Consider the following 13,981-nt stretch of genomic DNA (forward strand, 5'->3'; position numbering starts at 1 on the left):
ACACTGCAGAATAGGCCCTCCGACACTTTGAGCCCTGCTACCTGACAACCCGTGATTTAACCCTAACCTAATCATGGGAGAATTTACAATGACCCATTAATCTACCAACTGGCAAGTCAGAAACACCAAAAAATCTGCAGATGCTGGAAATCCAAAGTAACACACACAAAATGCTAGAGGAACCCAGCAGGCCAGATAGCATCTATGGAAAAGATTAAACAGTCGATGTTTCGGGCTGAGATCCTTCACCAGGAAAAAAAAGATGAGATCTTTTCTCTTTATCTCTTTCTTCCAAAAGAGGAAAGAGATAAAGGGCTGGAGGAAAGGAATCTGATGGGAGAGTACAGAAGACCATGAAAGAAAGGATGGAGGAAAAGCATCAGAAGGAAGTGATTGGCAGATAAGGTGAGAGGGGAAATAGGGAATGGTGGTGGGGAGGGCAATTACCGGAAGCTTGAGAAATCGATGTTCATGGAGGAGAAAATCTTACATTCCATCTGAGTAGTCTCCAATCTGATGGCATGAACATCGATTTCTCAAACTTCCGGTAACTGCCCGCCCCCTCTCCATTCCCCTTTCCTGCCCATCTCTCTCACCTTATCTCCTTACCTGCCCATCACCTCCCTCTAGTGCTCCACCCCTTTCCCTTTCTTCCATGGTCTTCTGTCCTCTCCTATTAGACTCCCCCATCCCCTGCCCTTTATCTCTTTCACCAGTAAACTTCCCAGCTCTTTAGTTTACCTCCTCCCCCTCTTTCACCTATCACCTACTATCTTGTACTTCTTCCTCGCCTCCCTCCAACTTCCTACCCTGACTTCTCAACTTTTTTTCTCCAGTCCGAAACATCAAATACTTACTCTATTCCATAGGTGCTGTCTGGCCTGCTGAGTTCCTCCAGCATTTTGTGTATATTAGCTAGCAAGTCTTTGGACTGTGGGAGGAAACCGGACCACCCAGAGAAAATCCACGCATTCCATGGGAAGAATTACAAACTCCTTATATAGAGGACGTTGGGATTGATCTCTGAACTCCCAACACCCTGAGCTGTAATAGTGCTGTGCTAACTGCTACACTACCATGGCATACTTTATTCCAAAAAATTTGGAATAGAACAGCCCTTCAAATGTTTCTTAATGTCTCAAACTGCACGCAGAATTCAAGCTTGAATGTGATGAAACCCATGAATGCACATAAAATATTCCAAAACTGGAAAGCAAGCTTGAAACAAAATTATTCTATTTTGCACTGAGATTAAGTCCATTTTCTAACATCATTACAAATCATCTCCCTTAGCTAAAATATCATTCAAAACATTAGAATTATTAAAAATAAAATCCACAGTAAAATTATTTCAGAGATTATACACATTTGTTTCTAGATTAGATTGAACAAACTATTTACCATATTTGGTCTGAAGTAAGGCTCACAAACTTTTGTTTAGGTTTTCAGCATTGTGCCAAACACTATCATGTGATGATATTAAATCACTGCCTTTCAGTTTGCTCTGTTCTCATTTATTACTGTGAAAAAGGACATGGCCTTAGATTTGGGATTTCCAAATATGTTTTATGTCATGAAAAATCAAATCTGTTCCAGCATCACACTGAATTTAACATTTAAAAAGCCACTTAAATTATTTGTCAAAAGCTTAAATCCCAATTTGCATAGAATAATATGCACAAGCAAATGTAAACTGTTTCTGTTCTTTGCAATTTTTGCCCACGGTATTAATCCTAGTCACACTTCGTACTCAAATCAAATGCATGTAATGCGATGAGAGTGATAAAGAAATCATGACTGCAACCACGATCATTTCTTTCAACTTACAATTTACAACTGAAGCTCTAAAATCACTAAACAATGACTGAAATTCTATCAAAAGCATTCCACTAAAAATACATTTTAGAACACAGTAATTTAATTCTGACAACAAGTGCGTAGGGTGTGATGGTTCAGCTTTGTCTCCATAGATTAAAAAAAAATCAACTTCATGCACCCTAACATCCAAAAGTAAATTTTCTAGCCCATTAAACTAATCCTGAATTTCACTTCTGGCAGAGATTTGCAACATTTCCAAATTTCAAACAATGTTGGGCCAAGAAACTTTAGTGATATGTCTGTCCCAGCCTCCTGCACAAAATATATGGATCTAATTTCTAGACCACAAAATGCACATTTTCTTAACTGTGTAAATAAGAATATAGTCATAAGAATATATGGCATTCTTATTTTTGCCATTCCACAGTTCTGTTCAAATCATTTTTTTAGATCATTCTTCTTTTCTCTTCAGGCTGTGTTATCATAAAAAATGCAGGCCCTGGTGCTTTAAGGTACTCAACTGCTTGGCAAGTTTGAAGTTCCTATTCTCCAGCGCCTTTACAATAACTTTCCCCTTGTATTAATTTTTTGAGGATCAAAACAATTTCTGTCAAGGCCAGCTTTTACTGACTATTCCTATTTGACCTTGAGATGGTGCTGGCAAGACATCAGCTTGAATGGCTGCAGTTCTTGAAGCGAAGAAACTTCACAACAATACTGTTGAGCAGCAAGAGCCAGGTTTAAACAGCAACAATGAAGAAATTCCAAATATGGATTTCATGTGATTTGGAGGGGAATATGCAGGTAGTGGCATTCTGAGGTATGTGAAGTCTTGTCTCACAAGGTGGTAAGAAGTTCTGAGTTTGGCAAGTACTGTTGGAAGAGCTCAAGTTCATAAATGGTAATCACTACAGTTACGTTGCATTAGGGGTAGGTTGGTGGACTGTATTTTCTGCTGGATAAAGATGCAGCTATACTAATGGAGGCAAGGGGAGACTTCGACTATTCTAATATACCTTGCAGATAGTAGAAAGACTTTGATGCGTCAGGTGAGTCATTGATGTCATATTCTGACCTCTTGCAGCCACAGTATTTGTGCTGGTTCACTTTGAGTTTCTGGTTAAGGTAGATTGGGCAACACACAGCAAAAGCAATGCCACTAAATGTTAAGGATAGTTGGTTAGACTCTTTCTTGCTGGAAATAGGTAATGAATGGCAGTTTTGTGGTGCAAAAAGTACTTCCCACTCAACAACTCGTGCCTGAATGCCATCTGGATCTTACTTCTTTCTTTGCTAAGGAGTTGAGAAGAAAATTGAATGTTAACTCAACATCTCCACTCTGACCTTATGATGGAATAAAGGTCATTGATGAGACATCTAAAAATACTTTGGCCATAATGAGTACAAGAACTCGTGCACTGATAATCCGAGGCTGGAGTGATTACCCTCAAACAACCATAACAGTTTTTGTTAGGATGAGGTACAACTCCAAGCTTTGAAATGCTTTTCCCACAATTTCCATTGACATTAGTTTTACTGTGGCTCAATGTCGCTACACTCAGTCATGTGATGCCTTGATGCCAAGGTCAGTCACTCTTGTCCTCAAGCGTGGAGATCCACATTTGGGCAAAGACTGTGGTGGAGTTTGAGAACAAGAGGTCAGCAAGGCACTTGAACTCAGCATCAAACAGCTGACAATTGGTAAATGCATGCTGTCTGACTGTGGTGTTTGTGACGCCATTCACCTTCCTGATTATTGCAAGTAAACTAATTAGCCAGTGATTAGCAGGATCTGATTTGTCTTCCTTTTTCTGGACTGGAAAAGGGGCAATATTCCAGAGTTGTGTTAATGTCAGTTTCAGTAGCTTTACCGAAACAGCCTGGCTAAAGCAGAACACAATGGTATAACTGGTATGTTACTAGGCCCCACAGACTTTGCTGTACCCATTGCTCTCAGCTATTTCTTAATATTGCTTAGAATGAATTGAACTGACTGAAGATTAGCTTTTGTGATGGTTGAGGGGGATCTCAGGAGGATAACCATGACAGATCATCTGCTCAGCACTTATGGCTAAGCACTGTGGCAATGCTGCAACTTCTTTCATTCACAATGCTGGTCCTGCCCTCACGGTGGAGGTGTGATATTCCTGGAGCTGTTGCCTCCTGCTAACTGCTTAATTGCCCAGCTCCAATCATTAGCACACTAATTTCCTTTATTGTATGAAGTTGCAGAGTGAAAGAATCAAAACATTCAATGAACAGCCTAAAATACGCTGTACTAGTATCTATTTAAGCAACTTCAATCCACTCTCTTCGTAACTGAAAATGGGCAATTAATATGTCTGTACCATTATTTGCCATATTGTAAGAGCTAATTAAATACTGAATATAAATGAGGAAGTATATGGTTTGGGATATTCTGTATACTCAGTTAAAATATCATACAAGGCAAATCAGCATATTTACCATTGACATGATTAAGCTGCATGAACCCTATCAACTTAGTCAGATTCACTCAAATCTCACTAGCTGCTCATAAAAGAACTGATTCAAACAACCTTCCTTCCCATTTTCAAGAAAATTCTGAGCATGAATCACAAAATAAGTACCAGTTGAATTTAGTACACTATACCAACACTGGAAGCTGCCTCTTGATCTTGTGGAAAACCTGAACAACACAAAGTGTTACATACTACATAATGGTAATTGTTTTTATTTTATTCAAGTGGTTTTTGAATTTTCATTCCCAAAAGTGGAGGAAACCAAATGGACAGAAATTTCCAATATTCAATAATAAATTTAAAGATCACATTTCTATTCACTCTGTTGTATTGACACCAACATTTTTGTTAAGAAAATAAAGTACATTTGTGAGTAATTTTTTAAAAATTCAAACAGAAGATATGGCTATTCCAGCTTAAAACAAACTTCCCCATATTTGTATTATTACTATAAATGTTTTCTGATATCCCTCGCCTGAGTTAAATGCTATTTGATAAAATACTTGCAAATAAATAATCACATGCAATTGTACATGTGCGACGGAGGTTTGTTTTTTCTTGTATGATATACAGAAATACAGAAATCAAGGAGGACATGAATAAAGCCTTTAAGTCCAGTGTTAAATATGCATCAATTATTTAGGAGTTGATGTATCTACTGATGAAGATTACATCCCCCCCCCCCACCCCAACACAAATGTTTACATGATATTACAAGCTCATGTTATAGTACTTCTGGTTTATGTGGTGACAGCTAATCAAGCTGAGCAAGAATGAATAATTTAGCTACATGTACTCGAATCAATTCTTAAGAGTGAATTATTCAATAACTACTCTGTTCAATTCAAAAGCTTTAAAGATCACGAACAGCACTTTAAAAATGCTTTCCATTTTTGTTGAACTTTAATTGTTGCAGAAGGAATTCAATTTAATCTTTGTGCTTACATACAAATACTACTTTAAGAACTGTTTGATATGATCAGACTGTATTGCAATCTTCCAGCACTTACACAAACGTGATGTTCCTAATATTGAAGCAGATTCAATAACCAAAGATATATGCTAATTCTATTTACTAATATCAACAACTTCACTAACTTGAGAACATCGGACCTGCTTGTAACATACTCATTTCAGTACTCCCAAAACCAATAAGAGTGTCTATGTAAAGCGTGTAAATATTGCACGAGCTACACTTACAACTAGATGTTTCGTAAATCCAGCATTAGAGAAATCAGGATTAACTCAGCTTTTACTGCAACAGCTTTATGTGAAAAAGATTATTTATCTAAGATTATATTACTTAGTTCATTCACATAATTAAAAATTAACAGTACATACCTCCTCCCATTCTGACTGAAAGGATGGCGATTTTTCTAACTGTTTCTTCACTGAACTGCAGTTCGAAAGAGACTCACTGCGACTTCCCAGCATATCCTCCTCAGATGGAGAACGGGTAATGAGATCTGAATCTGATTTTGACAAACTTCTTGCTAATTTAAGGTCCACTTTATCCTTTCCACTCAACCGCACTCTTCCCAAAGTACATGTCTGTTTTTCTACTCCCTTGCCGAATAAAATGTCTTTATGTTGGACAAGTCTGGAGCTTATTAAAACGTCTGGTTCCGTCTGGTTGATGATGGTACGAAGGTTACTATAGATTACCTGCTGCCCTTTTGGTTCAACAGTGTCTGCAGCAGCAGAGTTCTTAATGCCAGCGTTCTCAGCTTGCACTGTTGCACAATGTTGACTCTCTGGCAACTCTCTGTTTAGCATCGCTTCAGTTTCCACTCCCCCTTTGCTCAGAGCAGCTAGTAGTGTGACTGGATCCTCCTGAATCTCACAGACTGGAGGTGAACCATGCAGAAGACCCGAAAACTGTTCAGGAATGTTGACGTCTTGAGATTCAATCTCACTTTTCATGTGACCTTCAGAAGCAAAGCGAAAATCAAAAGAATAGTTTATTAAATACCCAGCTCAGAGAGCTGAAACAGACAGCTGATTGTAAAAGATTTCTGCAAACACAGTTGCACAACATTTGTGAAATTCCAGTCCCAAAGCTGATTTATACGGTCAGATGAAAGACATTACTGCCTATGTATAGCTGTTATTAATATTAATATAAAGCAATGCTTCCTTTATATGGACAGAATTCTATGATTAAAACTACAAACGGCATGATGGTAGGCATAAATAAAAAATAGATGTAACAGACCACCGGCCGTGTGGGAATACATTCAATTGTATAGAGAACTGCAAAATATGTCAGACAGCATGATTTGTACAAATAAATCCTCAATTATCCCAGGTTTACCTTGGAACAGCAGGAGAGCCTTTTAACTTCTTTACTCTTGTACAGTTCAGTATATGTATTATTTGCATTGTTAACCCTACAAATACCATACAAATCAGATTGCCTATCTCTATTCCCTTTTCAAGTAACGTGGTCTATTTTAAGAGAAATTTCCTTTCCTCTTACAGATGCTGATTTCTTGTTGCTCTGGATTCCAGCAGTCAAAAGTTCAAAGTTGAAAGTAAATCTATTATTAAAGTACTTATATGTCACTCTATGCAAACCTGAGATTTGTTTTCTTCTAGGCATACTCAGTAACTCCAAGAAATATAACAGAATCAATGAAGGATCACACCCAGTGTACAAAAGACGAACAGTACAAATACGAAAGGACGAAAAGAAATAATAATAGTAAATAAGCAATAAATACTGAGAATATGAGATAATTAGTCCTTGAAAGTGAGCCCATAGTTTGTGGGAACAGTTTGCAGTAATAGAACAACTGAAATTGAGTAAGTTATCCCCACTGGTTCAAGAGCCTGATGGCTCCGGTGTAATAACTGTTCCCAAACCTGGTGGTGTGGGTCCTGAGACCCCTGATCTTCTCCTTAACAGCAGCAGTGAGAAGAGAGCATGACCTGGGTCAATACATCATTTTCAATTAATCACTTACACAAGCCGCCCCCTGCCGTGGTTAATTATTTTAATGATTTCACCAATAACCTATTATCTACATAATCAACAGGTAGATACCAGCTGGTTATCATTCATAATTCTATTAGAGGCTTTAGAGTCTGAGTTGTGAATTGTACACTGGGTGTGATCTTTCATTGATTCTATTACATTTCTTGTACTTACTAAGTATGCCCACAAGAAAATGTATTTTTCTCCTGAAGAAAAATAGAGAACTGTTTTCATTTCCACGTAGGTAGTTTTGCAATCTTTGCTTTCTTTTACATGATTTTCCTGTACATGAGTGTGATAATAATCTGCTCACCCTAATTAGGAATTTTAGAAAAGCACCTAATATTCTATTTTCTGGTAATTCCACACAACCCTTATGAAGTTCAGGCTGCATGTTCAACCTGAGATGACAGAAAGACGGCCCAAATGAAATAAAATTACCAACCGGGCTAGCTATCAGGAGGTACCAGAGAAAAAGTTCATAATCTCCGATGGAAACAAAATACCAAGGCAAGATGCTCTGCAGTCCATTCACTTACTATAAATCTCAACTGCCAATTTAGTAACATATGTGCTTTTAAATTTTAAACCATCTTTCTCCATTAATTCAGCAGGCACCAAATTCCATACCCTAATCATTACCATTTATTAGGATGTTGAAATTGTCCCTTAGCCCGATAGTCTACACCTGTGGATAAAAGTCAACTACTATAACCAGAAAAAAAAAACATAATCAGAAAACAAATCAAGTTTAATTGACAATGGATACCCAATTAGAATCCTGTATTCACCCAAAGTGGAGATCAGTGGGCTATCCATTCAAAAGGCACCAGAATTAGCAAAAACACACAGGTACAACTACAATAACTTGCACTTGTCAGTCAAATTAACGGAACATGCAAAGGCAATGCACGAGAAAGGACTAGGGTGAGAAGTACTAAGAAGCTCTGTGAACAATTCAGGTATTTCCTAAAAAGTGAAGCTTAAGAATTAATACAGAGGATTAAAATGCACACATCTAGGTCAAAATACATCAAATCTAAAAATTCAGGTTTGTTTTTAAATTAGCTGTAAGAGTTGAATTTATCAATTTACATTTCTTCTAAAGTTACTATTACTTTAGCATTGTTCTAGAAGTGATTCCTTAAACAAAGTACTGCTGACATTAACTCAGAAAAGTGTGCTAATTGATAGCAAGAGTAGTGAATTATGACCAGGTACAATATCGCTTTCAAATGTTTGTCAATTTAACTGTAGTCGTTAAATGAACTGGCAATCATTTGATGTCTGTGGTCTTACTAGGGAGTGAACTTGGGCTTTAAAACATGGCAGAAGACTAATTTGTTCAGGATTGATATGCTACAAGACATATTATGCATACTTAGCTTCAAGGAAACCCATTTTCCTAAGGTTCTAAGATTGATGACCATTTTTATATCCACAGGAGACACTGCAGCAGCACTTCCTGAGTTCATTCTGTTTCTGATTACTCTTCCTGTTTATCTAAAAAAAGTGCATCAAAGACAGGATTTACTTTCTGTTTAATTCCTTTTGAGTTTGGAAACAGCACCTTGTTTACTTGGAGAAACAAGGAAAGTATGTTTTCAAATGACAAAGTAGTCCCAGTTTTAAAACACTAACAATAGTAAAAGTAAGTTGATCAGATTTGTAAGTCAACCTTATCAGAGAAAATGGTCTAAGAAGTGCTTATTATGTTAAATAAGAAATTGTTTTTTACTGTCCAAAATTGTTTAAAATGGGATCTGAAGGATTAAAAACAATGGGAATAATGTGGGACTGGAACCAGGGCCAAGAATCACATTTACCATTATTTTACACATGTAGATGATAACCAAGTACTTAGTAATAAAAGCTCGAATTGTCTTTACATTACACCATTAGATTCTGGGTTTAATCAGGACAACAATTTTCTTAGTATTTAAGACCAAGGGTGGAAATATGAGAATCCATTGGGTAGCTTTGTTGTATGCATTAAAAAGGGGTACCAGTCTTCCAAGGCTGGAATCTTAGGTAAAATTGATCAATTTTGATTAACTTAAAAGCTGCTGACACCATATCAGTGTGGATGCCTTTGCTGGAAAATGATTAATACTGGTACTAGGCCTCTAGCATGAATTAATTAATATCCTAATATTGATTTGGAGAATTATTATTTAAAATTCATGCATAATCAGTAAATATTAATCTGCAAGGTTGGTCATTTTAATTTAAAATTCAAGATAGTTCTAGGGGTAACATGATTTTGGGCAACAGATAGGGAATATACAAATGTTGAAAGCTGGGAAAGGAAAATTCACTTGATTGACAATTGCAAATCATTTAGCAGTTACTGGGTTTATTTTTACATATTCAGCTGGAGGGGGAGGGTGCAGAGAACAAGGGCATGGTAACTTGAGGAAGTTAGTTCTGTGATGAGAGTCCATAAATCCACTTGGCTAGACCGTCTTGAAAATTTTTCAGTAGTCTCTACAACTGCTAATGAAAGACAAATGTATTTTATATTCAAATACTGAAAAAAAAACATTCTGGTGCCAGAAAATACAGAAATGCTTTCCTAACTCCACCTATTCACCTTGCTGCACCTTGGGTGACTGTTCAACTCCTTGCTGGCACTGACTTTCAGACTACTTGAAGGTAAGACGTGTATGTAATGTTTGAACTACCTCTAACACCATGATGAACACCATGCTCTGACACTATTAATGAAATAGTGCTGAAACCAAGACCAAAATCACATTTGGTCCTATGGGTATATTTTGTTCACTTTCCAGCAAGTTTTTAGTTAATTCAATCATGTATTTTCATTCAAGGTTCTTGGACAATTTTATGTTTTGGGCTTTGAGGCTGAATAACGACAGCCTCCTTCGCTGATGTATTGCAAACCTTAACCAGTTTTAAAGTGTTATTTTGCCCATTCTGATTCCCACTTTTGTCAGCTGATATTCTCCCATATGGTGATAGTGTCTCAGATAACCATGCTAACGGTGATTCTGAAAGGAATTTTAAGTGTAAATCGTTAAGATTTAACATTGAATTTTCCATTCAAGTAACTGAAGATCAATTATCCTAAAATATCAAAAATTATTCTAAGCTTAACACATATAATACAATAATAACCACCACACTGACACTTAACAGCTCAATAAAAACAACTGAAAACAATACAATTGGTTAGCTTGTCATACCAATGATAAAATGATGGGGTTCTTGGGTAGAATTAATCTGTGCCAAAATTTAAAGGGACCTAAAGGGGTTATGCCATCACATTATTAGGTAACAAAATTAAGTGATGAGACCCATTCCAATCAAGGAATTGATAATTTTGTATGTCAATTGCAGACAATGAAATTGAACAATAAGGTTAGTATCATTACTTTTCAATATACATAATATATAACCAATTCCAAAATGCCTAGTGACATAGCACAGACAGCAGATATGACTCAATGTCCACAATTCTGCTGAAGCTCAACAGCAAAACATTAGGTTTCAGATGCTGCACAAACATTCCTTTTTTTTATTTATACTAGAAACAGTCGGCAATGTCAGATGTGCTTATAAGATCTTACAAAGTTGCCCATGGGAATAGATTCACTAATATCCAAACAGAAAAATCGTTCATTTTTTACATTAGGTTAAAACATCAATGCAATCTAAACACTTGTTTATCAAAAAAATCAAAAAACATGCCAAGTATTGTGTAATTTGATCCTTCGAATTCACGGCAGTTAAACCCTAGCATGGTGTTGGTTAGTGGGGGGAAAATCTTACATTGAAGATGCAAGCTGATAGTAAGGTCAAAGAGCAGAATATTCTTAAAAGTTACTGTGTTTTATCAAAATTTACGGACTGCACTGCCAATTTATGTGTAATTGATGTCTAAATAAAATGTTTTTCATATGATCTTTTAAGAATGACATGATTCTGTAACTATTTTCTGTCAGGTGTATATATCCAGACATTGCACATCCCTTGGAATAGTGTGATCAAGCAAGCACATCTGAAATATTGGAGAGAGCTGAGACTGCTGTAGGGTCTCTCCAAGGCATGCATCCAGACAGAGGGGACTAACACTACCAACCTTTTGCAGTACTCTGCATTCTGTGCAGCTGGCACTGAAAGGCCGTGCTAACGTGGTGAGGAAAATTACAAAACTGACTCCCATGCTATGAAGATCAGCTATAAGAAATCATATTAGAAACCTCGATGTTTCAGTCTCATAAGTCTATCCTGATACCCCTGTAACAATATCTTGTATATTTTCTCCATTAATACAATGCAGTTCAACATATCCTGCCTACATCTTAAACAAAATACAACATAGAAACAGAAGATGACAATACTTCACACTTCACATTTCCATCGTCTACAGTTTTTAATAAAAATCATTAAATACATCTTCAAACCATACAAAAAGACATCAAAATACATGAGTCAAAAAGGTTGAAGCATCTCTGAGGAAAATAAGGTGGAAAATTCTCCAAGTTTTACCTTGACAGTTGAAACACAATTATCAACAGTAGACAAGATAAAACAAGTAGGATACACTTGTCCAAGCAGGGCATTAAGTCATCCAGGTGAAACCAAAGTTAATGGCCCATCAAGGAGAAAACACCCCAATGTTTAATGTTATATTTCATGCAAAGGACAATGTCCAGGCCCCAGGATATCACTACATGTGTTTGTCATTGTAGACTGCAAGCCTAACCATGTTTAGCAGCTTCATCACTGACCTTCATTCCATAGATTGGAAGTGGGAATGTTTACTTCCGATTGCTTTACATTCAATTCCATTTGCAAGTCCTCAGCAAATGAATCAATCCATATACATAAACAACATTCAGGCATAGGCTGAAGATTGGCAGGTAATTTTCACTTCACTCAAGTGCCAGAAATGTCCATCTGCAACAAGAGGGAATCTCACCACCACCCTTGATTTCAACCGCACCACTGCTAGATCTCCTAAATACCCTTAGAAACACCACAGGTATGTGCAGCAAAAGACTCAACCCCTCCAACCCCACAGCCTCAGGTAAGGAGTCAGAAGAAATGCTCTCCACTTGCCTGGTTGAGTGTAGACCCAACAATATTCTAGAAGTTTAACACCATCCAAGACAAGACAGCTTGCTTGATTGGCATCCCATCAATTCACCCCATCACAGTGGAGGAATAGTATATCAATTGCAAATGTATTGAAATTAATTGCACAGACTACTCTTACGGTACCTCCCAAATCACTGACCTACCAAGATCAAGAGCTTCCAGCACAAGAGAACACCAGTATCCACAGGTCGCCCTTCTATTCACACAGCATTCTGATTTGTAATACATTTCTATTCCCTAACACATCAGGTTGAAATGCTGGTACTCCCTACACAATACTACTATGAAAGTACCTTTACAAAAAGCATTAGTTTGCCTCAAGGTGACAGCTTGCCACCACCTTCCCAAGGGCAATTAATAAATGTTGGTCATCTCAGCAATTCCCCAATCAAAAGTGAATGAATTACCTCTGTGGGGATGCAAGTACAGAGAAAGCAATATGAACATTAAGAGTTAGAAAAATGTTATAACTGATGAGCCAGGCCATTAGACAAGCTTGCATCTCTAGGATGTACATAAGGTAACAATAACATGCCACACAGAGAATGACCAACTGAAACAAAATTCTAGAAAAGATAGGGTACTGATGCATTGTAAGAAGACAGGTTTCTTGACAAGAATCTGCTCAGGGAACTCAATGGGTCCAGTAGCATCGGGGTGTGGTAAGGGGTAGGAAGGAACTGTTGTCATTTTGGGTTGAATTCCTGCTTCAGGACTCAAGAGAGGAGAGAGAAAACCACTAATGAGGAAATTAGGAGTAGTAAGACAGTGAGGCAGGGCCCAGTAGACCCTCCAACAATTTGATGCTCCAGATTCCAGCTTCCATATTCTCAGACATCTCTAAAATATTCTGGTTAAACAAAAGGCTGAAAAATTCCATTCATCTTAACTTCTGGCAGTTGGCAATCAAAGTGCATGCCGTGCAGAAAGAAGGGCACCATAACTTATCAGGAAAGAAGAAAAAGATCTGCTATTGAATTGGGCCAGACTCTACCAAACCTTCCATTGGGTAGATCAATAGAAAAATCACAGGGAAAAGAGCTTCACATTGTCATTTACAGTCAATATCATGTACCTCGAACTACTGTTAAAATTAGGGCAGGTTAAATCTGAATCAGTGACAAAGTAGCTAAAGAGCATCTGATTCTTTTCTAACTCCATTAACAAAATACAAACACATTAATACAATCATTATCTGTAAAAATTAATCAAGAAGCCATACCTTCTGATGCATAGAGATACAAGAGATTGCAGATGCTTTTATCTGAAGCAAAAATTGCTGGATAGGTCTCAACCAAAAACATTGACTATCCCTTTGCTTCCACAGATATTGCTTGGCCCACTGACACTGTTCCCTTTAAATGCATAATACCACTTTAATGCAACAAAACAGGTTCAATGGCAAATTCCTACTATAGAATCTGTAATATCTGTAACAAGATATCACAGATGGAGGGAATCCTTCTGGCCAAGATAGTGCCTGCGTACAATGCTCCTTTGATCGACATCCTTTGGATAGATCATGAAACCATCTTTTCACTTCTTTTATGTCTTTTACATT

General features: G+C 37.3%; 1 protein-coding gene across 8 annotated transcripts in view; it reads right to left on the bottom strand.

The window, feature by feature from the left end:
• Positions 1 to 13,981, bottom strand: part of LOC134355570 (ankyrin repeat and SAM domain-containing protein 1A-like) — a 441,540-nt gene that overhangs the window by 182,873 nt on the left and 244,686 nt on the right. For all 8 annotated transcript variants that reach the window (XM_063065625.1, XM_063065619.1, XM_063065621.1 and 5 more), the window contains one exon: positions 5,661 to 6,247. In XM_063065625.1, coding sequence (XP_062921695.1) covers positions 5,661 to 6,247 — 587 coding nt within the window. The remainder of the gene's footprint in view (positions 1 to 5,660; positions 6,248 to 13,981) is intronic.

The sequence above is a fragment of the Mobula hypostoma genome, chromosome 13, assembly GCF_963921235.1.
Source record: "Mobula hypostoma chromosome 13, sMobHyp1.1, whole genome shotgun sequence".
NCBI lineage: Eukaryota > Metazoa > Chordata > Chondrichthyes > Myliobatiformes > Myliobatidae > Mobula > Mobula hypostoma.